We start from the raw sequence: 27,445 nt of genomic DNA, 5'->3' as shown, positions 1-27,445 counted from the left end.
GGATGGCGCCCCGGGCCAAAGGCAGGCGCTAAACCACTGTGCCACCCAGGGATCCCCACATATCTACCTTTTACATCCAAGACCTCTGAGATTCCAAATTGCCCTAAGGAAACAATGGTGGCAATGGATGTTCCTCTATAGAGGAAATCTGCAATAATAATTTCCTTTCAGTTCTCTATACATTTTTATTTCCATTATGTCTATTACCTGGTAACCATGGAAGCATATATCGCAGAGATGCTATATCTGAAACATAAACTTTGAAACACAGTACAAATGAGCCACTTTCTTTCTTTTTTTTTTTTTTTTTTGATATTACCTTCAATAACCATTATACTTGGATTCTTTTTAACATATTTTAAGTCATCACTTTGTAATTGTATGCCTAATAGAAAGGATTTTTCCTTTTTTTTTTTTTAAAAAAAAAAGATTTTTCCTATAGTCAGGTACAAAATAGTAAAGTTGATACTGAGTTCACATATCATAAATGTCTATAAGGTTATTAAAGACCATCCAATGTATTTCTCTGGGACCATCTTTAATATTAATCATTTGTGTAAAACAAAATATTTGTTATGTATAAATATCTCTGGAAGGATTGACAAAAACCTGGTAATGATGGTTGCCTCTGAGAGGGGCATTTTGAAAGAAAAGCAAAGATTTATTTTTATTCTCTTTTATACTCCTCGAGTATTTTTTCTTATTTTAAAAAGAATTAAAAATAATTAAGGCCACTTAAATATTTATAACTTCATTTTAAATTTAAAAAAATAAAAAGAATACAATAATAATAGAATATTATTTTATTTTATTTTTTTAAGATTTTATTTATTCATAAGAGACACAGAGAGAAAGGCAGAGACACAGGCAGAGGGAGAAGCAGGCTCCATGCAGGAAGCCTGATATGGGACTTGATCCCAGGTCTCCAGGATCACACCCTGGGCTGAAGGTAGGCACTAAACTGCTGAGCCACCAGGGCTGCCCAGAATATAATTTTAAAAAAAGAAAATATCTGTATTTCTCACATCACCCCTTCAACCACTATCCCATCCTCAAACATACACACGTACAAGAGCCTATGATTTCCTAGTAAATATATTTTAGCACTAAAACTAATTTTCAAAAGAGCAGTAAGAACAAATACTTGCCATCCCCACCTTCTCTCTCAGAGCCTCTTTAGATGGTTATCTCCTTTTAGACACTTAGACATGAAAATTAGGACTTATACCCCTTTTCTGAGACAGTAAGGCCACTAAATACCCTTTCTGCCCCAAACTGGTTAATCTTAGGACTCCAGGAGGTACTAAATCATCTCCCCATCAAAGGGGAGTTGCTATCGTATTCTCTTAAGGATACTCAGAGTGACTCTGTGGCACCTATAGTGTTTGGGAGGAAAACTGTGACACCCCTGGATTGTGGCCAGCCTCTTAGTTCTCACCCTGGAGGTGGTGTGAGTCAATTGGAGGACCAGAGCCATTGGACCACATTTCTCAGTTTTTAAAGCTAATTTAGCCAGAGCCCCAGGCATGGAGCATTGGATCTCAGTCTCCTTTTTCCTCTACCCAAATTAGTGGACGATATCAACCTAGCAAAGTGTTACTGTTTACAATACTCAAAGTAAGCTATGTCATCCAATCTACCACCAATAAAACTAATTAGACTCACTCTCTACTTGCATATTGTTTCTTACTTTTCAGTTGGTTTTGAATTAGGATAAAGAAGAGAGGTGCCATTTATTGAAATATTTCAAAAACACTATCAGAAATATTATCATATTAAATGTATACATTGATTACAAAACACATTCTAATTCCAAAAACTTTAAAATGGTTGGCAGTAAGGGACTCTAAATCAAGGAAACAAAATGTATTCCTATAATTCAACAGTTCAAACTCATTTCTCCCACAATTGTTGAATTCCTAATTCTGGCATCCCTTATTATCCGAAACCTAGCTACTGCTAAAAGCATGTTTAGTAATTAATAATTAAATAGTAGTAGACTATATTTCATTATCTTAAATGGGAAAAATAATAATGCATTTTCAACTCATCCATAAAACCACAAATTACCTTAAATATCAGTAAATCATTTTAAGTAGGCTCCACACCCAGTGTGGGGCTTGAACTCACAATCCTGAGATAGTGAGTCACATGCTCTACTGACTGAGCCAGGCAGGCACCCCTCAGTAAGTCATTCTTAAATACCTATATAACAATGCATTGAATATTTCTGCATAACATAAAAATGTTTAATACACCAATAACCTAGTCATTTAAACCCCAAAAACTTATTAGGTAGGTTTGTTTGTGGACAGTACGCATAGATAATAGCATAAGAAAGGAATTCCTTTTTCACTATAAGGAACAGGTTTTTTAAATGTAAATAACAATAAAATATTAAAGAAATAAAAATATCTAAATTGAACCCTAAGTCAGTAGCCCCAGGTACCTGACAGAGAAGATGTGACACTGGTGAAAAGATGAACACTCAGAGACTATACAACAGATTTAAACATGGAGCCAAAAGACAAGATCCTATTGAGAGAACATTGAAGATGGGACCATGTCTCACAATCCTCTCTCTCTCCCTTCTTCCTTCTTTCCGCCCTAAAAGATTGGGGAAAGGGATTAGCAACTGTTGAATTCACTATACACCAGGCACATTACAGTAACTCCTCAAACCATCCCTATAATATAGAAATGATTGTTCCCAGTCTGCAAATGAAAATACTGAGACTCAGAGAGGCTAAGTTAATTGCCCATGAGCCAGGTCACAACACAACCAATAAGTAGCAGAGCTGAGATCCTAGTCCTGTCCTTAGAGGACTTGTCCAAGTCCTTAAGAGCCCCAGCTTTTCCCATGAACTTTACCATTTTAGTTGCTCAGACCAAACACCTTCTAGTCATCATTGACCCTTTTTCTCTGACAATCCACCTCTGACTTGTCACATCTTGTTGACCCCACCTCCAAATATATTCCAAATACAACCAGTTCACAAATGCTGCTGCAATCACAATGATCCACATCATCATCCTCTCTCCTAAATGACTACAGGGAAGCCTCATCTCTCTGTTCTTGCCCTTGTCTCACACAGTCTGTTTTTAACACGTTGGCCATAGTGATCCTCTTATAACCTAAGTGAGGTTTTATCTCTCCTCTGCTCAAAACTCTTCAAGGGTTCCCCAAAGTCATCACAGAAAGACTTATAAGACCCTGCCTTTTGCATGTGTGTGTATAAACACACACACACACACACATCAATTATCCTCTAACTCACTGCCACTTTCCCTCATTTGATTCTCTCTACCACTGTAAACATGTGAGGTTAACCCCTACTTTAAAGTCCCTGACTAGCTGTACTCTCTGCCTGGCACACTCTTCCATCGGATAGGAGTCCTTCCCTCCTCAAGATTTCACTAATTATCACTTTCTCAATGAAGTCACCTGAAATCATAGCACTGCTTCACCCACCACATCCCTGACCTCCCTTACTTTGCTGTATTTTCCCATGCCACTTACCTTCTAATATAGTATAGAATGTGTTATGCATACTGTTTACTGTCTGTCCCCTCCACCCCCACCTTCCCCCCCACCCCCACCACCACCACCAGCAGGTAAAATGTAAACCTTATGAGGTAAGGATTTTGGAGAGGTTTTTGGTCACTGATCTACCAAGAGCCTAGAATAGTAGCTGGCACACTGTCGATGATCAGTAAATATTTGATGTTGTACTAAACACTGCCTCCAGGCTATCCACTACCATATCAGTGGCTATTTCTTGACTTTTTTTTTCTTTTTTTAATTTCTTGGCCTTTTAAAATATCTTTGGGTCATATAGTTCACTGAGAATCTGATAAAACTATGGACTCTCTCCCCCAGGAAAACATACATCCTCAGGAATGTATATATGTACGTATGTTCCAAAAAATTCTAATATTTCATAAAAATAAAATTTCAGTGGGTCTCTAGACTTCTTGGAGACCATTCATGGTGACCTAAATCCACAAGTATATATCCTACTTAGGTGTCACTGAATAGGCCATGTGGGATACAATGAATGCAGTAAGAGTTTCTACACTAGAAAGCAAGTCCTCAAAGCCCCAAATGTCTCTTGTTTTAACAAGTGCTGGTGTAGGGGCTTCCAGGAAGAGGGACTTGTGGAAGAACAGGCTCAGAATAAGAGTGTTAGAACCAAAGCAGCCGATACTCAGGAAAAGCAGCTCAGGAGCCTCCTCTTCCCTCTCTCCTCACTACTGTCAGACTGATCATGGCTCCATCCCTCACCAAATCCTACCCTGGAATGCATTAACATTAGATCAGGAAGCTGAAGCTGGCCTCCCATAGGACGGGGAAGGTTCACAACTCCCTTTGGGGTCTATAGTGGTAGGTGGGAAGGCACTATGAAGTAGAGGCAGTTGGAAGAGCAAGGAATTCCAGTGGCCTCCCACCTGGGACAATCATTCTGTTATTCATTCATTTATAAGCAAGTATGGCTACTTCAGAGACTGCCTGAACAAAGAGAAAAAAGAAAATGTTTAAGGGTTTTGTATTTCTTTTTAGGAAAAAAAAATTGACAAATATATAATCAAAATCAATCAAAATTATAAAGCACTAAGAAATGGAAAATGTTAGAACACAAAAGATGTTTTAGAGAAAATGGTCTCAATTTTCTTTGCAATGATATTTACAAATAGTAGACCATTAATTGAAAAATTATCATACCGCACAGACTGACTATACCTGGAATATTTGGCCTTTGGTGCTCCACTTGCTCTCCTACAATGGAAAGCCAAGCTCAGGTAAACAGCACCAGGAGCAGAGATGAGAGGGAGTGGAGATGTCATTCTAGGAACTAGGAAGCAAGCACAAAATTCAGTGTAACCAGGATCCCTTTCAAGTGAGCTATTACCATAGCTTGTGAAAGCAGAGCAATGAAATTGAATAATTGTTTTAAATGGCTGTGTAAAGGACCAGTGTAAAGGGAATAGGCCTGGAAAAGTCCACTAACGTGGAGAAATCAGTATGTGTCAAGTGAGAAGGGTGTGCAGCTATAGCAAACACACAAAGCAGGGAAAAACATCCATTGAAAAACGTTGCTGGAACATTTCATTTGCTGGAATTCCAAAAACACTGCATATGTCGTGATCAGGGTTGCCAGTGAATAGTGTGGATTCTTCTCATGACCAGATGTATAAAATCTATGCTAGAAAAAATCCTCACAGACTAAAGAGAAAAAATACTACATACTTTCTGCACTGATTCAACAATGATGTAACAGACACACAGAGCCCTTTATCCTCTATGGATGGCCCTGAACTCTATCTACCTTGAAATGCATACCTGGAATAGCATTTGTTAGGCATGGGAACATCTGTTCTTGAGGAGCACCCCATGTTTACAGAGGCCCTTCATGTCCACCATCTCACTGGGCCTCAAATAGCCTGTGACTTGGTGGCACAGTTGCAAGACAAGGTTGCTGAGCTCATAGCATGACTTCCATAAATCACACAACTTGAACTGTAGGTTATATAGCTCATTGGGTCATGACTCTTGCCTCCAAAGTAAACAGGTAGAGAACTTCATTAATGCCATATGCTACAATTCCTCCTTCAGAGCTCCAAACATGGAGCACTAGTGAAATCTGGGCAGGGACAGGATGCCTCAGTGGATTTAAGATGTTGCCTGGAGAAGCTGCAACTTGATGCACCCATCAAGTAGGCACTGCTTGCTTATGTCTTAAGACCCTCAGGAAGTACTCCAGATCTCCAAGTCTAAGGAAGCAGCTAGAATTTCACAGAGTCTTTAAAAGCAGGTTCTAAATGTCCTGAAAAGTTCAGGAGAATCCAGCCAGAGCTATCCTGATCCCTTACTACTCCCTACATCCTCATTGACTTAGAATCCCATCTTCTTAAGGATTAAACATGATCACTTCCTGTATTTGCTTTTCCTTCTCCAACATCTCTGCCCATCCTTAATTTTCAGTCTCTGATTAAAACTCCTTCCACAAGCTGTCCTGTTATATTAGACTGAAATCTGACCACCTAAGTCTTCCCTCTGCTATAAATCTAAGTGTCTTCGTATGAAAGTCCTAAAATACATAAACAGGGCTACCAAACACATCCCTAGTTGATGTAGAATAAGACAAATGCCCTTTTTTTAAGACTTTATTTATTCATAGAGACACACAGAGAGAGAGAGAGAGAATGGCAGAGACACAGGCAGAGGGAGAAGCAGGATCCATGCAGAGAGCCCGACGTGGGACTCGATCCAGGGTCTCCAGGATCACGCCCTGGGCTGCAGGCGGCACTAAACCACTGCACCACTGGGGCTGCCCAAGACAAATGCCCTTAATTAAATCTCAGACTAAGCATAATATTGTTAGCAAAGTAGTATTAGATTCACAGTTTGCAGCATCAATTATAAAAATAGACACAAACATATAGAAAAAGCACTCTCTTTAAAGTTCTTTTCAACTTACCCTTTGGTTGTTGTTGACTATCAGTCTCAGCCTTAGAAGAAGTCTGACACCATTTTGGGCTGTATCCCCTAACAATCTTGAATCCCAAGAAGATCCAGGCCAGTTCCCATAGATTCTCAATACCTCAAGGCATAAAATGACAAACTCAGCCCCTTCTGTCATTATTCCACAGCCCTCACTGTGCATTAGAATCACCTACAGTGCTTTTTAAAAACCATCATCCTAGGGTCCCACCCAAGACCATTTGAAATAGAATTTGGGGTTGAGGGAGAGGGAGTATTGGTAGCTTTTTAACTCTTCACATAATTCTAGTGTGCAGCCAGAGTTGAGAGTTGTTTTATTTAAATCAGTGGTTCTCAGACATTAAGATATGTATGAATTGTATTAAAAAAAAAAAAAAAAGATATGTATGAATCACCTCTGAGATGGATCTGTAGCTCCCAAATCCCAGAAGATCTGATTTCTTGAGGTTGGGGTGGAAACCAAAGACCTGCATCTTTACTGAGGCTCATACATTTCTGAATAAGGCATTTCTTTGAAACGTACCTTAAGAAACCCTGCCCTAGGTTTTAGATCAGTGGTTCTTAAAATATGGTACCTAAACCATAACACCCATTAGAACCCATTGGCTCTTGGTCCTCCACCCCAGACATACCAGAATGGAAATAGTGAGTAATCAGTGTTTTAATAGTCTTCCAGGTGATTCTAATGCTCACTCAAGTTGGAGAAGTTTTGATCCAGGTGACCGAGCTTGTAGAGAAGAGAGGATCCCAATGAAGTAAAGAGGTTCCCCTGGCACACCCAGGGTTTTCCATCATGTTTTACAGGGAGAGTAGCTTTGGAAGCAACCCAAACACTTTTGAGTACCTGCCAAAAGCTACTCTAAGCCAAAACCCACTAAACAAAGTAAATTAAAAAAAAAAAAAAAAAACAAAGTAAATTTGCCACCAAAATACAACCAAAAGTTTGTTAGACTTATCAGGACATGCCTAAGATAAAACCTAAGAAACAACAACAGAACAATTACTAACCTCAAAACAAAACTCTAATAGCAAACGCTTCAGGCTGATTTTCCTGAAAATTTTTATCCTCTCACTGCTGGACACAAACATTTATAGAGCTACTAGGAAAACCTGCTCCTCTGAAATCCCAATGAAGTCATGGTGGCAAAAACATTCATATAGCATTGGCTGATGAGGAGCCATTTTCATATTCTATATTTGGTATTACCCACTACCTTCCAGTGTAGAAATTATCAGCCTCATTTATAGATGAAAATACTGGGTCCCAGAAAGCTCTTTAAAAGCTTCATAATGTACAAACTTATCAAATCACTATGTTGAACATTTGAAACTATTGTATGTTAACTATACTTCAATCAAAAAAGAAAAAGTTAAATAACTGAAATGGTTACCTACCTAGTAAGAGACATAACCAGAACTTGAACCCACATTGTAGATGCCAAATCCAGAACCCCCTTCCCCACCCTGTCCTGATTCTATGACCTACTCTTGATTCTTGACCCAGGGCAGATGACTAGGAGTGTGCCTGGGGCAGTTCTGGTTAAGTGAATGTGGCCCTACTACATTAAAGTCCTCAATAGCAGCACAGGCTTGGGGTCAGTGGGGAGATGGAGGTGGGTGGCAAGGGCAGGAGTGATTATGGCCTGCTTTTGTAAAAAGTTATCCTGACATGATTAAATAAATATTCTTAATTATATCCATTTTATTCTGTTGCAGACAATACAAATTTCATTCATATTTAATGCCAGAAATCTGTTATTAATTCTGTTCTTAGTTACAGTCTTACCTTCTCAATTCTGTCCATAGCCTAATACTAGATTAATCTCTATTCAAGAAATACAAGCAAGTTGGTGGAAGGGGAAGAAGTCTTAGAAGCCTAATCAGGGACTGAGCAACCCAGCCTCAGATTCAATATTTGCTTCAGATAATCTTTAAGGAGATAAGTGCATATTAAGAACACATATCCAAGAAATCTTTAATGCTTCCATGAAACTCTCCATTTATAATTTAGTTCCTAAGTTTTCTGTGCAGAAAACATGTCAACACCGGATATAGAACACCATCTATGTATTATACTCCCATTTGCATTAGAAATGGATAAAAATAAAAGCATATGTTTGTATTTACTTGTATATACATAAAGGAGCCCTGGAAAGATGCATAAGAAACTGAAATTCCTGGTTTCCTGATTACAGGGCTGGGAGAAGGAGGCTGAACACATGGAGCTTGGGGTATAGGAAGGCTTCATTGTATAAGTTTTTATATATTTTTATTCTGAAACATGTTAGTGCCTCACACATTCAAATACATTTTTATTTATTTTTTTTTTTAAAGATTTTATTTATGTATTCATGAGAGACACAGAGAGAGAGCGAGAGAAGCAGAGACACAGGCAGAGGGAGAAGCAGGCTCCACGCAAGGAGCCTGATGTGGGACTCGATCCTGGGACCCCAGGATCATGCCCTAGGCGGAAGGGAGGCGCTCAACCGCTGAGCCACCCAGGGATCCCTCAAATACATTTTTAAAGACTCACTTGAGTTATTTTTCAAATTGAAACCTGTATTATACCTTGAGACTTTCAACCAAATAAAATTCCACATAAACTTAGGAATTAAGATTTTATTAGGCTAACCATAAGGGACATCTAAATTAGTGAAGTCCTAATTAAGAAATCCTAGGACCTAAACTTTATAAATTTCTTTTGATAAATTCTTTTTATAAATCTTTATCAAATCATGTTTTATACTTCTAGCAAGATTAACCTGCCTTAAATCATTAAATTATCAGGGTTGATAATCATAGATTTTGAATTTCTATGAAAGATAATACCAATTTTTTGCCAATTTATTAAAAGATATTCATTTCAAACAATAATGTTATACCTTAGCAATACTTTCATTAAAATGCATATAAAAAACAGGAAAAAACTCTTTTTCAGGATATATGTCCTGTATTAAGTTCTAAAAATCCTCTCATTTTTATTATAGGTTCTTTTTCTAGACTTTTGAATAATTTCAAATGATTGCTGAATCATCTCTCATTTCTCCATTTAAAATGGAGAAACAAAAAAAAAATAAATAAAAAAAAATAAAATGGAGAAACAGGGGCGCTTGGGTGGCTCAATCAGTTAAGCGTCTGCCTTTGGCTCAGGTCATGAGCCCAGGTCCTGGGATCAAGCTCTGCATCAGGCTCCCTGCTCAGCTGGGAGTCTCCTTCTCCCTCTTCCTCTGCCATTACTGCCCTGCACACTCATACTCTCACATGCGCACGTAAATAAAGTATTTAAAAATAAATAAATAGATAAAATGGAGAAACATAAATTAGTATCTGGGTCTCACAAGTTAAACTCCATTTCAAATAAATTGTATACTGAATGAACAGGAAAAAGTTCAATATTAGGCACCACAAAGTAGCACCTAACTGATAAGGTGAACAAGGGCCAGTCGTTCTGTGCGAGGAGTTTAAGTCTAATCCTTCAGTTGATATGAAGTCATTGAAGAATTTTAAGTAGAGAATAAAATGACCAATGATATATTTAGAAAGATCCCTTTGTGTTTTTTTTTGTTTTTTTTTTAAAGATCCCTTTGTTATAATAGTTTCTACATGGATAACAGAAGGGGGACAAGCAATCCCAGCAGTTTATTAGAGAGTTGAGATAAAAGTGTCAACTAAGAAAGGGCCACAGAAATGACAAAGAAGGGACAGATGTGAGAGATTATTGGGAAGCAGGGCTAGCAAAAACCACTGACCAATCTGGACATGGGAAGTACTTTGACCACCCAACTTCTGATGTGGGTAACGGAGTGGATGATGCCTATGAAGGGTGGGGGGAGGAGCAGATTTGGAGGTGGAGGAGGTGGAGAAATATATTTTTTATTTAATTAATGCCACATTTGAGATACCTGCTCTGATGTAAATACCTGATAAGTCATTGGATATGAAGGTCTGGATCTCATTAGAGAACCATGAGAGATGAGAATAGAGATTTACCAGGTATCAGCAAAAGTTGATAAGTGAAGCTGGGGCAGGGAGGCTGATGATGAAACTGGACCCTCTCTAACATGAGTGATATTGGAAACAGAGTGACAGTAACATTGCTGGTCCAGTAATTGGTTGCATGTTTTTGGTTGTGAAAGATTTATAATCCCAAAATGTGTTTTGAAAGCCATTTAAATAATACACCAGTAAACTTCTGAACCATTCGAAGGAAGAAAGAGGAAAGCACTTAATACTGAAATACCATTTAAGAGAAATTAAAAGGCCTAGAATGAGTGTGAGACTCACTAATCCATTTCCAAAGTGCAATTTGTGGAATTTTATTTCCCTGTGGGCAATATGAAAATAAACATACATATTTAATATATTTTGATAATTTTAAACAATTATTGCATAAATTCACACTCCAAAGGAGGAGTTTTACTTAGATGATTCTTTTCCTGGTATCCATAGAAAAGAAGGATAGCAGACACTTCCAGCAATGAGACCATCTTATTTCTTCCTGGCCGAGGCACTAGGCCCCAATGCACATACATTTCTTCTTTCACCCTGATGGCATGGACTTGAAATAAACCCAGTGATTTATTCTGTACCTTTAATTTAAGAACTAAGCCAGAAGTGGCCTTAGTTGTTAGCACCATGCCTTTTTCTAGGTCCCATTTTGGTTACGGCCCTGTGTAATCTTATCACTCAGCCTGGGGGCCCCAGAAAAAGGAAAACATCCTCACCCTGTCTTTCTACCCAACCCAGAAACTGAGATTAAGGAATAAAAATACTGGGACATATTCTCTCCTTTTAAAGCTCTACCACTCTAATGAACCTATTGAGATATGGGAGTCTGTGTATAAATTTGCCTGTTGGAGCCTCAAGCAAAGGGAGGCTGCCTGTACCTATATGTGTCCCCTGGAGTTCTGGACTTCTTGCCTTTGTGACACAGATAACAGGTATATTCCTTTTGGAAAGCTGCTATTAACTTGCCATTAGGATTTTGTAAAAACCAAACTTCTGATCCATGGAGGTCTCTGACTCTCCAGCTTGATTTCCCATTTTGAGGGTGGATCAACTCAGACTTAATGACTAACACAGAGCAAAAGGCCAAACAAGCCTCACACATCAAACAAATGGCATATTCTAGCCTATTGCTGGCCTAGCATGAAAAAAGTACTAACTATCTTTCTGGGGAGAACTGTATCCCCACTCTGTCACCTGAAGGAACAACTGTAAACAATACTATTTTTTTCCAGGAATACCATGTGTATCCCAGGACTGCACCTCTTGTTTAATTAATGCCACTTTTGAGATACTTGCTCTAATGTAAATGTTTGTTAATTTGTTGGATATGAAACTTTATAAGAAACCTTGATGGCTTACAGGATTGGTTCTGATTGTGTTATCTGTTCTTGAGAAAAACAGAACTTATAGCTCTTGTTTTGGACATCTTTTCAAGGATGTCTGCAAAGTGAATAGCCTTGGAAGACAGAGATAGTGTCTCCCTCCACAGCAAAAGGTCGTTTTATTTACTGTTGAGTATTACAAAGATTGTCTCCCTTTGGGGTAAAGAACAAACACACTTATAGCCCATTATAAAAGATTTGGATTCCCTAACCTTAGAATTCCTCCACTATAATAGAACCCACTATGCATGCAGGTGTCACCTATTTGTCAGTGGGAACTGAGGTTTGAGGAAATGGCACAAAGATAATGATGATACTCTGGTCATTGCTATCTCCATAAGTAATAAACCATCCCTTGTCTTTGATCCAGAAGTCACATGTCTTCTGGTCAGCATTCATGAGCAACATAAACAAGAAAGCTGAGAAACCTAGCAGGAAACAGCAATTAAGTAGAGGAGAAGGTAAGGGTGAGCAGAGGTTTTTGCAGCCACAATGAAGTGCCTTTGGTAATAAACTCTATCCAGTAGGGCTTCTTGTTGACCTTTATATGAAGATAAAAATCAGAAATTTAGCAATCCCTAGCAGATGGTAAAGTTCTTAAAAACAAGGAAGATTGCTAGATTACAAAGAAAAAAAATCAAGTAAAAAAATAAGAAGACAGACAACCCAGGATACAAGTGTGCCCTGTTTTCAATCAATCATTTATTCAACAAATTATTTTTGATTACCAACCATTGTTTTATGCATGGGGACACAATAGTGAATAAAAGTCTCTGATCTCATGGTGGTCACATTCTAGTGGAGGGAGAAAGACAAAAAACAAAAAAAAGCAAACAACTTCCAAATGTATTGAAAATGACCAAGCACAGAAAGGGGATAGATAGGGAAAGGAGCAAGTATTTTTAGGCAGAATGAAATAAATAGAAAGCCCTTGTACTGCCACCTGAGAGAGGTGAAGACCACTAACAGCTCTGCAATTGAGCTTTTCAAATGAAAATTAGAAAATTATTCATATTTTAAGACATGCACTTAAATGTAAGCTTAAAATTGTGAAGTCAGTAACAGGTTGACAGAGACCTCAAACAAATGACACTAAACCTTCAGTCTAGAGTCAGGAAAACACCAACCATGAAAAATGGTGGTAGAGTACTCATAAATTTAAACCCTAAGTCAATGGGAAAAGATCGGTTACTCAAATTAGTCCTTTTAGCTCTAAGATATTGTTTAAAGCAAAATCTTTCAATATTACTCTTCCCATTTAACAGAGTCTGTAAATAAAGATAAGATCTATTCATCCATCAACTAGAAAGAGGTGCATTACAATGCTTGCTAAAGAGCCTCCTGAGTGCAACAAAACTACCAGAACAGAGTGCCTTCCTCTCATTTCATTCAGTTTTGATTAAGTCAAATCTCACCACAAAGAAACACCTGTTGTTTTTAAGAGGCCTTATAAAATGAAGGGAATAATAAGACTGAATGAAAGCTTTTAAAAGCACACAAGGTTTTTTTATAATACAATCAAAACCATCTCTTTTAGAACAAAAGAATTAAAGATAGGTATTTAAATTGGCAATTAAAAGGTCACATTTTTAGCTTGGCTAAAAGGAATAAATGTGAATGAAAGGAAATAATTCATTAAAGGCCTTAAAAGGCAAATATTTTTTGCAAAAAAAGGTTAAACTTAAAGTTCAGCGATTTCCAGGGGGAAAAGAATGGGAGGTATAATTTTTAATGCATATCCCAAAATTGATCACTAATATTTAGTCATGAATTTATTTGTAAATTTCACATAATATTCAAGAAGAGTGTGAAATGTTTGTATTCATTAACAAAAAGCATGAGTTAAAAGGTCCCAGTTCTGATCTACCAAGCCAGAACTTCTGGTATCCTTAAAGTAGCTTTTAGGAACCACTGCTCTAAGACACCAAGTTAAATACATACTGTACCCAACAATAGAAGAATATTTAAAATCAGGCATTTTTAAACATTTTAAATGTTTATTTTACAAATATTCATTAGAAGGTGAACATACCAGACACTGTTCCTTTCAAGTTAATTGTGAATATATCATTTCACGTTTACATTGTCAAAATGCTTGTGTTACCATGTTTAACACAAAAGAATTTCAGGCTTAGAAAGGCTAAGGAACTCTCTGAGGGACATTCAGCTGGTAAAGGGTAGAGGAGGCTTCCAAACAAAGGCATCTCATGCCAAGTCCAAGGTAAGTTCTACTGCAACATATGGTTCCCATGAAGAGGGGCAAGAAATAAAGCAGCATGCAGGCGAGGGGCCCTGGCAGGAAGCATCCCATGATACCACTCTCCTTTTCCCAATGGCTGTGATTAGGTTTGAAGCATGTTCCATTTCACAAATATCTATCTAGCAAACTCATTCTCTCTGGACATTATAAGTGCATTCTATTATTTATTCATGCTATCTTGTTTTTAATGTCCTCAGATTCCTGCCTAGTATTCTGAACAGTGGAAAAGTTCAACAAATGTGTGTGCTTTGGACCAATTTTTTATGAGAATAAGTTGTCATGAAAATTGAGGCTATATGCACTTCATCGATCTAAACCCCTGGTATGGAAAATCTCTAGATATCCCATTCTAAAATCTCTTTTTACATTCTTCTGGTTAAGAAATCAGAGGTCCCCAGACTTGAATGTGCATCAGAATCACCCAGGAGCTTGTTAAAAATGCACACCCAGAAGGCTCCCTCAAATCTACTGAAACAAACTTTGGTGTCCTTGAACTAGCTTTTAGGAACTATTGCTATAATGCAGCAGTGGAAACATACAAAAATATATATTTTTAAACCAAGCTAATCTGTTCTTAGATTTTAACATATTCAGATTGAGAAACTAATGTAATTTCAAAGGAATCAAAACAGATCTAGGAAGACAGAGGCATCCTACCCTTGACTGAAATCAGACAGAAATACAAACTGTTAAAGAAAAAATTTGTGTCTACCCCCAGAGGGGTGGAACCATGACTAGGGGAGAAATCAGTAGCCCTATATTCCAGAGTCTGCTCTGTCCCCATGCCACTCACACGATCACTGACCAGCCACAGCGTCTCTTAGTTTCTATGACACTTTCCTTCTAACCATCCTTTCTTAGGCTCCTTTACATTTTGCTCCCTCTGTTTGTCCTTTAAATGTAACTGTACTTTAGAGCCCTGGCCTCCGTTTCTCTTGAACTATACACACGAAACCTGGGTCATCTCATTGTAGTCCCATATCTTGAATGACCATTACATGCCAAAGTCTTCCCAATCTGCATCTTCATCACTGACCTCAGCTGCATCTGATATATGAGCCCACTGGGCTATGTAGGTGACCCTAGACTTAGGAAGGCAACAGACACCTTAGAGTCTTCACTCACCATCAGCCTATTTCTCACCAGTTAAGGTGGAACACTTTTAACTTTTTACCCAACCTTCCTGGGATATCTTCCCTCAAAGAGTTAATAAAGCCACAATAGAAAAACAGTTAAACAAATTACAATACCTGTATTTAATGGAGCATTACACAGCCATATAAAAATAGTAGTTTTAAAAACTATGCAGAAGCAGCACCTAGGTGACTCAGTGGTTGAGTGTCAGTCTTTGGCTCAGGTTGTGATCCCAGGATCCTGGGATGAAGTACCACATCATGTTCCCCAAGGGGAGCCTGCTTCTCCCTCCACCTATGTCTCTACCTCTCTCTGTGTGTCTCTCATGAATAAATAAATAAAATCTTTAAAAAAAAAACTATGCAGAAATATGGGGAATAGCTCAACATCACCAGGGAAATACAAATTAATTGTTTTTTTTTATTTTTATTTATTTATGATAGTCACAGAGAGAGAGAGAGAGAGGCAGAGACATAGGCAGAGGGAGAAGCAGGCTCCATGCACCGGGAGCCCAATGTGGGATTCGATCCCGGGTCTCCAGGATTGCGCCCTGGGCCAAAGGCAGGCGCCAAACCACTGCGCCACCCAGGGATCCCCGGAAATACAAATTAAAACTACAATTAGATGTCACCTCACACCTGTCAGAATGGCTATAATTAAAAACACAGGAAACAACAAGTGTTGGTGAGGATGTGGACAAAATGTAACCCTTGTACACTATTGTTGGGAATGTAAACTGGTACAGCCACTGTGGAAGAACAGTATGGAGACTCCTCAAAAAGTTAAAAACAGAACTACCCTATCACCCAGTAATTGTACTACTGGGTATTTATCCAAAAACTAGAAAAACACTAATCCAAAGTGATACATGCACCCCTATGTTTATTGCAGCATTCTTTACAATAACCAAATTATGTAGGTGGCCCGTGTCTATTGACATGAATAGATAAAGAAGAGATGGTATATTTACACAATGAAATATTATTCAGCCATAAACAAGAATTAAATCTTGCCATTTGCAACATGGATAGATTAAAAGTGTGTAATGCTAAGTGAAATAGGTCAAAGACAAATACCATGTGATTTCACTCATATGTGGAATTTAAGAAACAAAACAAAGAAGAAAAGAAACAATCCAAAAACCAGCCTCCTAACTATAGAGAACTGATGGTTACCAAAGAGGAGGTAGGTAGGGGGATGGGTGAAATAAGTTATGGAGATTAAAGAATACAATTATCATGATGAGCACTGGGTAATTATAGTATTGTTGAAACACTATATTATATCCCTGAAACTAATATAACATTGTATGTTAATGATACTGGAATCAAAATTTAATAGAAAATAAAAAAAGAAATATAGAGAAATAGAGAATATTGTCACAAAATACAATACTACATTTTATATCTATTATTATTACAGTTATGTAAAAAGGTCAAATGCATTTGGACTAGGACTAGAAGGGAATATGACAGCATTTTCTTATTTGGAATTCTAGGTGTTTTCTCCCATTAAAAGATTTCCATTAATGTTATGATTATTATATCATCTATGCAAATATATAGTTGATATATGATCATATAAATTTGTATGGTTATTCTACTCTTCATAACAAGTTTGTAGAGCTAAATAATAATACAATAGCTGCTCACTGATTTTGTAAACAATAAGATGCTATAAGTAACCCAGGCTGCTCTTCTAAAATGTTTGCTATATCAATATACTGTGGAAATAACAACCATATCTATCTGCCCAGATGTCAGAATACTTTGCCAGAAAAAGTATCATCATCTATAGCAGTATATGATTATGCTTAAGAGACAAATGGGGGGATCCCTGGGTGGCTCAGCAGTTTAGCGCCTGCCTTTGGCCCAGGGCATGATCCTGGAGTCCTGGGACCAAGTCCCGCATCGGGCTCCCTGCATGGAGCCTGTTTCTCCCTCTGCCTGTGTCTCTGCGTCTCTCTCTCTCTCTCTCTCTCTCTCTCTCTCTTTCTCTGTGTCTCTCATGAATAAATAATAAAATAAAATTTTTTTTAAAAAAAAGAGACAAATGGGGTTATTACAACTACTTTGAAAATGGGGAAACTGAGGAACAAAGATTTCAGGGCTTACTCAAAGGCTAACAGACAAATCAGAATGAATTTACAAGTTGCTGACACTTGACTAACAATCTAAATATATCTGATTTCTATTTCAGATATCAACTGTCCTTAGCTTTCAATACATAGTATAATCTGTCTAAGTAAAAGGAATACCATATTATCTTGATTCATTGATTTCATATCTTATAACATGCCCCATCTTTTTGCTTAGGAGATTTTTTTTTTTAATTCTCAGATACTCATTTATGCATGAGAGATGATTTTCAAAGACAATACTGTAAATAGAATCTTTGATTTCAGGTGTTCAATTTACATGCAAAATAACAAAATTGAAATTGAAATGCACTTATACATATCTTCACGTATGTTCCTGCTCAATAGAATAATGACCCCTTTGGTAAGCTAATTCTGATACTGGTATGACTACAGGTTACAAGCTTTATAAAATGACCAAAAGAAGAGTAAAGTATTAACAAGAATCTGTTCAACACCCAATACAATTCTAAGTCAGAGTTCTTTTGAATTACTGGGTCTACTGATTTTGGTTTTCAAAGAAATAAAAACCAAAGAAATGGTACTGCTAATCTACCTTAGTAGCAACACACTCTCTTGAAAATAACATTCTTCTGGCTAGCATTCAGCTCGTTCTTATTTTTATATGGAAAAACATTTCATTTTATGTATGGAAAACAGCCAACCACAAGATTCCTTCCATAAACACATAATAAGAGCTCTGAAAATTCAGAAGGTGACAGTTTCTTTGACCATTTCCTTAACTCTAATAGTTATAGACTTAAGAATGAAAGACTTTTTATTTCCCTGTTCCATTAAACTGACAGTCACACACTTCTGTCAATAAACATTTTGAGGGCATCTGGGTGGCTCAGTTAAGTGTCTGCCTTAGGCTCAGGTCAAGATCCTGGGATCCTGGGATCAAGCCATACATGGGGCTTCCTGCTCAGTGAGGAGTCTGCTTCTCCCTCTCCCTCTGCCCCTACTCATGTTCTCTCTCTCAAATAAATAAATAAAATCTTTAAAAAAAATTTCATAGACTCCACATCCTCCTTTTTTCTCCCATAAGGGTCTAAGTCTTGAGAAATTCTGCAGAGCATTGGTTTTTTGTTGTTGTTGTTGTTGTTGTTGTTTAACAAAGTATTTGAAAATGTTTGGAAATGCCATTTGCCAATAATTTTCTGAAGAATCTGCAAATTCAATGGCCCAAATTCCAGTCTCTTCTTGATCAAAGCCACAATAATACATCTTGTTTTACTCTTTTCTAACTTGGTACTACAGGTAAATTCCATTTTACCCTTCAGATAGGAAGCACACACTGGTAACTTCCAGGCTGTTATCTAGGCCACCAATCTGTTTTGGTTGGCTCACATAAAGTTTAAGAATTAAGCCAACATATAAACATCAGTTAAATTCACATCAAAGTCCAGATAACCAGTTTCTCTTGAAAGATTGGAACCTTAGGCAACCCTAAGCCTGCATTCCTACATGGCCATAATTCAGCTGATGGGGAGAAGTGGCTGCCTGCTTACACAACTATGAATCTCCAGTTGACCATAGCCCCTGCTAACTGACTCGCCAAATCCTACTGGGTCCCTGACACCAAGATCCTGTTAAATCAAGCTCACTTCATATAATTATGCTACCTGCCTGGCTTCTGTAGATATTTGAATTTCTGACCTGATAAAAAGTTTTCTATTTTGTTTCATTAGCATATATTGAACATCCACTGAATAAAAGGCTCTTTGGGGAAGTAATGAGGAATAGCAGGTTACAGGTCCCCAACCTCAGGGAACTTAAACTCTAACAGTAGGGAATGAAATGCACACAGAGGGATAGTGCAAGGTACTTAACATTGAATCCCATATAATGGTCTAAAGCAGAGTTGTTTGATAGAATTATAATGTAAGCTATATATGTAATTTTAAATTTTCTAATAGCCACATTAAAAAGTTTTTTAAGGTGAAGTTAACATAATAATACGTTTTATATGGACCCATATAACCAAAATCTTATCATTTTGGTTATATGGAATCAATATAAAAACATTGAATCAATATAAAAATCAAATATAAAATTTAAAATCAATATAAAACCAACATAGAATATAAAAAATTGCTAACGAGCTATTTACACCCTATTTTTGGTACTAAGTCTTTGAATCCAGTATGTAATTTATATTTAACATCATATCTATTTGGACTAGCTACATATCAAGTGCTCAGTTGTCACATGTGGCTAGTCACTACTGTCTTGGACAGCACAGCTCTAAAGCAACAATAAGGAGGGACACCTGAGTAGCTCAGTAGTTGAGCATCTGCCTTTGTCTCAGGTTGTGATCCCGGGGTCCTGGGATCGAGTCCCACATCAGGATCCCCACAAGGAGCCTGCTTCTCCCTCTGCCTACGTCTCTGCCTCTTTCTGTGTGTCTCTCATAAGTAAATAAATAAAATCTTTTTAATAAAATAAAGTAACAATAAGGAGCCCAGAGATAGGAAGCAACTCATTTGACTGGAGAAATCAAGGAAGGCTTTACCGTAAGTGTACCATTAGAAAATAAATAAGATGCCAGTCAATGGAGATGGAACAGGTTGGGAAGCTTTTAAAAATGGTGGGAAAACAGAACAAAAACAAAATGACATATCTACTTGGGGAATTAGAAGAACTTGGATAAAAGGAGACAAAAGACAAGGGGAAAGCAGAGGCTGGAAAGGGATGTTTGAACAATTTTTATCAAGGACACTGTTATGCTAAGGAGGTAAGATTTTATTCTCTTGGTAATAGTCACCAGGCCATTTGGAGCAGGAAAGTAGTTTCTCAAATATACATTTTGGGATGAAGAGTATACAACACTGGATTAATGCAATTCAAGTAAAATTAGTCAGAGTTCATGCACATAGGGTTAGAATACAAGGATGGAAGTTCCAGAAAGCTAATATCAATTTAACACAAAGAAAAATTGTCTAAAAAAAAAAAAAAAAAAAAAAAAAAGAAGAAAAATTGTCTAAGTTGTGAGAACTGCCCAAAGAACTATGTGCTGCTCTAGGAGGTTGTAAATTTGACTTTGGGAATGTAGAAGCAGATGCTAGATAACAACTCTTCAGGAATCAAGCAAAGTGGAAGAGGTTTTTTTGTCCCCTGTAATACACAGATAGCACTCCTACACTCAGTTCCCTTTGAGCAAGCTATAACTTCATGCCTTTCTCTCCCATTCAATACAGCATATTGGAATGCAAGGGAGAGAGTGCTATTATTACTGAGATAACCTTGAGTCTGTTCTAATTTATTTTTTAAAGGAAAATAAATCACTCTCAACCTTTGTTGCTTTATTATTAGGGGCGAGTGGAGAGATGAAGAACATTTTATTCTCTTGGCAACTAGTATGAGAATTCCTCTTAGTGAGAGAATTGCCTTTGTTGGAAAAATGCTTCTTCGGTAGCATCACTTGGGGTAGGTGAGTCCTACAGGGCAGGAATGTCAACAGAAGCTAAGGATTCAGAGGAGACTATGAAACTACATGGAATTAGAGCGTGCAATTTGTTTGCTCTTAAAAGGGAAGAAGTGGGGGCACCTGGGTGGCTCAGTGGTTGAGCGTCTGCCTTTGGCTCAGGTCATGATCCTGGGGTCCTGGGATCGAGTCCTACATTGGGCTCCCCACAGGGAGCCTGCTTCTCTCCCTCTGCCTATGTCTCTACCTCTCTCTCCATGGCTCATGAGTAAGTAAATAAAATCTTTAAAAAGCAGGGGGAGAGGTGGAAAAAAAGAAAGTCAGGGTAGGGAGAGAAGAAGGGGTTGCTGGTGAAATTATTGGGAAACTGAATTCCTCAGAGAGTTGATCTAGTTACAAACTCAGGAAATGCTTAGTATGAATGGATCTTGGTTGGAAATTAGTGGAGGCATTAAATTTTGCATCCAGGTAGACAAAAAACAAAACAGAAAACACCTGCCGATGCAAAACACTAAACCAGAAAAAGCCTCAAAAAAATAAGCCCTTAGAAATGTAAAGAAATTATGGGGATCACTGTGGACTGAGATTCAAGTCACATTAACTACAAACCACAGGGGCAGGGAGACACTGCTGATCATCTTAGTAACATTACATTAGTCCAGACTGCTTGTAGGAGACCTCACTTCTCCATACATAGGGACATCAGATGATCATGATTCAAAATAGCCATTGAAAAGGATACCCTTAGACTGTGCATTGGCAAAGACCAGCTTGTGGGCCCTCTCATCCCTGACTTGGTGTGACAACAACTGTTTTAAGTGGCCACACCTCAAGTGTTCCATATCAGTTTTATTTAACCACTGCTCCTCCAAGTAAAGTCTGAGAAGATGGTATGGCTGGGAGACCTCTGAATTGCAGAATATAATACCACACTTCCTGCATTTCTTTTATTTGATGATAAATAATCAGAAACCTTTTCATTTTAAAATAAGCATGGATGGATGAATTGTGATTACTATTATTTATTATTAGATTATTAAACTAAGCATTTAACTTTAAGATAAAACCTGGAGACATCAAGGCACAGCATATCTTGATCATTCCATGGTTCATCACCAGATCACAGAGTCACATATGCCTTACTGCCCACTGCTGTAAGAAGACTTCAGTAGACAAGCTTGTGAAGCCCTGGTCTAAATCACACCAAAAGGTTGCTCAAGCGGAGCCCTGAAGATCAACTGTCACATCACAGCTACCTGCAAGTTGCCTTTGATTTTATGCCAGTTTCTAAGCAGCTTTGGGGACCCATCTGATAAGCAACATAAATCAGCTTCATTATCATCATCTCATGGCATTTACAGGCTCACACACCATAGACATCTGTCTATAAGTATTATGTAAAACTAGATAAATATAAATGCTACTTGCTATCTGTAGCTCACCAGCTCCATACTACAACCTAGCTATGGACTCGCATTTAGTAAAACACACAAACATAGGCCACCAAACCTTGGGGGCATCAAAATGACTAAAGCACAATGACAAGTAGACTGCAGTTGTGCTGTTGATTATGTGACTGCCTTGTTGACTGGAATGATGACTAAGAAGAAAATCAATCTAACACAGTGGCCAAATAGCAAAAGCCCTACAACCAGCCTCTACCAGGGTCTATCCTGGCTCTGCTACTTCCCAGCAGTGTGACCTGGGAAAGTTATTTAAGTAAGCACTGTTTCTCAGTTTCCTACCAGGTGTAATGGAGAAACTAATCATTCCTGCTCTAAGATGTTCTGAGAAAAGTTAAATGAGATAATAGCTGTAAAGCACTTATCCAACTGCCTGACAGAGTAAATGTTCAATAAATCTCTCACTCTCTCCCCTTCCCTTCCCTCTATTCCTCTCCCCTTCTCACCCTCCAAGTGAAATGGTTAGACAGTACACATTTGTGTTTCCTAGGTACTGTGCTATGGCTTAAAGGAACACAAATCAAAATGCTCTCAGACTAATTAGGTTGCCTTATGAGGCAAGCTGTGAGTAGCACTATAATAAAGGTACAAAAGCACTCAGTATCAACCTTACGGCAGGAACTGGTCTCATTCACGCCTGTATCCCAGCATCTCATCCTATGTCTAGCACAAAAGCAATGCTCAATAAATAATTGGAGAAGAGGGCAGCCCCGGTGGCGCTGCGGTTTAGCGCCGCCTACAGCCCGGGGTGTGATCCTGGAGACCCTGGATCGAGTCCCACGTCGGGCTCCTTGCGTGGAGCCTGCTTCTCTCTCTGCCTGTGTCTCTGCCTCTCTCTGTCTCTCTCTGTGTTGCACATGAAAAAATAAATAAAATTTAAAAAAAAAAACTGGAGAAGAAACAAATGATTAATAGGCAAAATGTGGTCAGAACTAGGAAAGGCTTTGGAGAAATGCTTGGTAATATAGATGAGGCCTCAGGAGAGTTTGAAAAAGAAGTAAGATGCTTAAGTCAAAGAGAAAAAATGAATCAGAGAAATGGGGAGGAAGCAGGGAAAGGACAGGCAGGCTTGTTACACATACTATCATAGTCATATCAAGAATTCCAAAATATGAAAAAGAATTATTGTTGACCTTGTTGACCAAGAGTGAAAGTAAAAACCCCTTGTCAAGCTCTGGGTCCAGAAGAAATTCCATAGGCAAGAGGTAGAGCCTCAGACTTGCCCAAGGTCTGGACTTACTCAAGAATAGAAAACATGCTAATAAGAGAACTTTCTCATTCTAGGCTACAGCCCACCTGAATTGGGGCAAAGACCCACCTAGACATATTTCTATAGCAATCTACACTCACTCTGACATTGCAATTCCCATTGTCTATTTATTTGAGGAGTTCCCCCATCACACTGTGAGCTCCTCAAGGCAGGCATTATATCTTATTTATTATTAGAAGCTTGACAAATTAACAACTGGGAAAAAAAGCAGAAATTCCCTCAAATTACAAGGCAACAATACCATATATGACATTTGGGCAAACTTTTTAACTCACCTCTGGCTGAGGCCATTTAAAAATTAATGAATAATGTGTCACTCAAATAGTTTCCATTTGGGCATAGGCTAAAAGCTCTAATGTGCCTCACCTTCCCCATTCAAATACAGAAGGCCAATACGATCCCAATTCCAACCACTTAAAAGAAATTTAGAGTTTCCTTTCATTCTTAAAAAAAAAAAAAAAAAGCAATGATTTTTCATCTGTCAAGTTGCCAGAAAAAGAAAAGTTCAATTAAATACATTGTTAGGATGTGAGGAAATGTGCAATCTAATCCACTGTTGTTGGAAAGGTAAATAACCATCAAAATGCAAACTATCGTTTGCACATCTCACATATTTGTCAAGAGGATATACTCCAAGCATGCAAAATTCAGTGTACGAGGTCGCTCAGTGTTGCACTTTGGGAGTCTATTTTTTCATTGTGATAAAACACACATAAAATTTACTACCTGAAGCATTTTCAAGTACATAATTCAGTGGCATTAAGTACATTCACATTGTTGTATAACCATCACTACTATCTATTTTCAGAAATTTTTCACCTTCTCAAACAGAAACCCTATACTCATTAAAAACTAACTCCTCATTTTCCCCTCCTCCCAGGCCCTTGTAGCCATTATTCTATTTTCTGTCTTGATGAATTTGCCTATCCTAGGTAGCCCATTTAAGTGGAATCACATAATATTTGTCCTTTTGTGTCTGGCTTATTTCAGTTAGGATAATGGTTCCAAGATTTGTTCACCTTGTAGCATGTATCAGAATTTCCTTCTTTTTTTAAGGCTAAATAATTATTCCATTCTATGTATATGCTACATTTTGTTTATCTATTCATCTATTTATGGAGATTTGGGTTGGTTCCATCTTGACTATTGTGAATAATGCTACCATGAGCAGGTATACAGGTATTTGAGACACTGCTTTCAATTCTTTTGGTTATATACCTAGAAGAGGAATTTCTGGGTCATATGGAAATTATATATTTAACTCATTAAGGAACTACCAAATTCTTCTACAGAGCACAAGCACCATTTTATACTCCCACCAGCAGTGCACAAGGCTTCTTGCATTTTTATAAGAACAAAAGATTGGAAGCAACTTAAAACATTGATCAATAGTCAGCTGACTATGGTGCATCCTCACAATGGAATATTATGCAACCCATAAAAACAGAATAAACACTACTTTTTTAGTTGATTAAGGAAAGAGTTGTACATGTATTAACTGAAACAGCAAGATGTAGAACACTGGGTATGTTACGCTACAATTTATGTAAAAGAGAAGAAAAATATTTATACACATAAGTTTGCTTGGAAAAAATATTTATATTTTCTCTGAAAAGCTACAGAAGAATTATCACATTTGTTGCTTCATGAAAGAGGAAGTAAGTGATGGGAGGTCCAAAGAACACAAAGACTTTTCACTGTATGTTCTTTTATACTTCTTGAATGTAAAATATATGATTACATGGTCTCTATTAAAATTTTTAAAAAGAAATAAAATGTATTGGATTTTGTGAACAAAATACATTTGGCCCTTCTTCACACTGCAGGTCACACCACCACCCTTAGAAGGGGAAAAGGAAAGTGTCTTTCCTGTTGCAGCACCACATGCATCTCTCAGATAAGTTAATCCACATTTTTACTCCATATCTCCTCCCCTCATTTTCCCTATTTTCTAAAACAAGATTTTAGCCCCAAATTTAACCTGCTTCCTGGCTTGTGGAAGCCAGGACCCTACTCCAAGCTGCTACTAATAATTTCCCCAAAAAAAGTGGAGACACAGAATGACTATGTCAATCAAACACATGGAAAATAAAGATCTTTCCTAACATGGTAAAATCACAGCATTAAGGTAAGAATTTGGGAAAATATAAAAGTGAATCTATCATTCTATCTTTGAAATGCTTTACTATCTATATGTGTCTGCGACCCCAACGTCTTTTTGGCAGTCTTGATTGGGAAATGAAGATAATATCTTTTTTGTTATCTTTGAGTAATCCTAGCAAAGCATAATAGCTCATCGTTATAGGGAAGATCATCACAATGGCAGAAAGAGCAAAAAATCAAATGCTTCTCTTTCCATTACTTAACACCAACTAGTTCAACAAATATATTTTTTAAACGGTTATTTCCCAGGGTTCTATTTAAGTTAATGCAGCAATATCCCCAATTTGTACTCCTAGTTAACTACTCTTAGTCCGTGGGGACTACAGTCTTCAATTAGTTATATGCTTTAGCCATTTGCCTTTTTGCTTCTTTCTTGAAAATCCACAGTTGATAATCACAAGATTCAAGCTGAGGTAAAATATTGTCAGTATTTTTAAGCACCATTTGGCCAAAAACATTGCGTGGGAACACACACACACACACACACACACACACACACATACTGATGAGTCATAGGCAGATTATAGCATGTTCTTTGGAGACTTCTCTGCCCACCATAGCACTGCCACACATCTGGCCCATCTTCAAAATGGTGACTTGCTGGAACAGTGTTCATGCTACTCTCCAAGGCTGGGTGACATCAATACAAGAGTAGTATATAATTTCCAGCCCCCTACTTCCAGAGGTCACACAGGAAACATGAAAGGAAATATTTAAATAAAAGCTGCTGTGGAAAACACATGCTTTCATAACCTTAAATAGGCTTTAAACTATTTGTTCAATGAATTTAATTGATGTGAAAATACTAATGCATTTATTTGGAAAACTGCAGGTTTGAAGATTTTAATGCTATAGCTTAAAGTTTTAATGAAAAGGGCAGGTGGTGATAATCAGAAAAAAAAAATGTAATAGAATACTTTTTGTAGTAAAAAATGTACAATAAAGATTTTAAGTCATGCCCAATAGTTAAAAGTTTTCTGTTACTATAGTCAGCTGGTACTTAGCCAAAATTTGCTCTACATATTTTCATATCGAGTGTTATCTGAATCAGCAGAAATAATACATTTACAATTCCTCAGTATTTCTATGCTATTCACCTGGAACATGTACATTTTTAAGGACTTTTGTTTTCCTCTCAAAATAATTTTTAGTTATAGAATGTAAATAAACAAATGACAAAATATGAGTTGCATTTTGATGAGTTAATTCTCTCATTCTCCACACGCATGATTTTAATTCTGAATTGTAACCAAGCCTGTTTTTAAAGGTATATAATTGAAAGCATAATTTTTAAATTGATAATATATATAAATGTAAATGAATGTTAACATGGACTATAATTTGTAATTAATTTGACTTCTCTACAGCCGTACAGTTACTTGGTATATTTAATAGGTAGATTTAAAATTACTCTCATGAGTTAAAATATTCCCTTTATTACAAACTATAATAAGAGTATTTTTAGAAAAGAATAATAATAGAATCAAAAGCATTGGATAACACCAAGCATTAACAATGAAATTAGAGAAAAATGTGTTTGTTTCTATGATGCTGTGGGTGTATTTTACTCTGTTATGGGAACAGTATCAAAACATTACCCCAAATCAGTAATAAGAACTCACTGTTATAACCCTAACCTACCTCATAAACAAAAGTTTCTAAGGTTTTGGAGATAATAACAAACATATAAAGTGTCATT

At 37.4% G+C, this 27,445-nt stretch overlaps 1 protein-coding gene across 40 annotated transcripts in view; it reads right to left on the bottom strand.

Annotated features, from left to right (window-relative positions):
* The window catches only part of LOC144302453 (uncharacterized), a 696,165-nt gene that overhangs the window by 609,314 nt on the left and 59,406 nt on the right, over positions 1-27,445 (bottom strand). For 2 of the 40 annotated variants that reach the window (XM_077879795.1, XM_077879793.1), the window contains one exon: positions 25,231-27,445. This exon is cut by the window's right edge and continues 165 nt beyond it. The exons of 36 other annotated variants lie outside the window; for them this stretch is intronic. Coding sequence is in view for 1 of the 4 variants with exons in the window: in XM_077879774.1 (XP_077735900.1) it covers positions 4,630-4,853; positions 6,480-6,602 (347 nt within the window). In the remaining 3 variants the exon portion in view is untranslated. Of the gene's footprint in view, positions 1-4,501; positions 4,854-6,479; positions 6,603-25,230 lie in introns of those variants that run through there. 2 more of the 40 variants (XM_077879774.1, XM_077879791.1) reach the window with 2 other exon arrangements.

The sequence above is a fragment of the Canis aureus genome, chromosome 31 (assembly GCF_053574225.1).
Source record: "Canis aureus isolate CA01 chromosome 31, VMU_Caureus_v.1.0, whole genome shotgun sequence".
NCBI lineage: Eukaryota > Metazoa > Chordata > Mammalia > Carnivora > Canidae > Canis > Canis aureus.
Note: the sequence above shows the minus strand (reverse complement) of the source record. Positions and strands in the feature narration are given on the sequence as shown.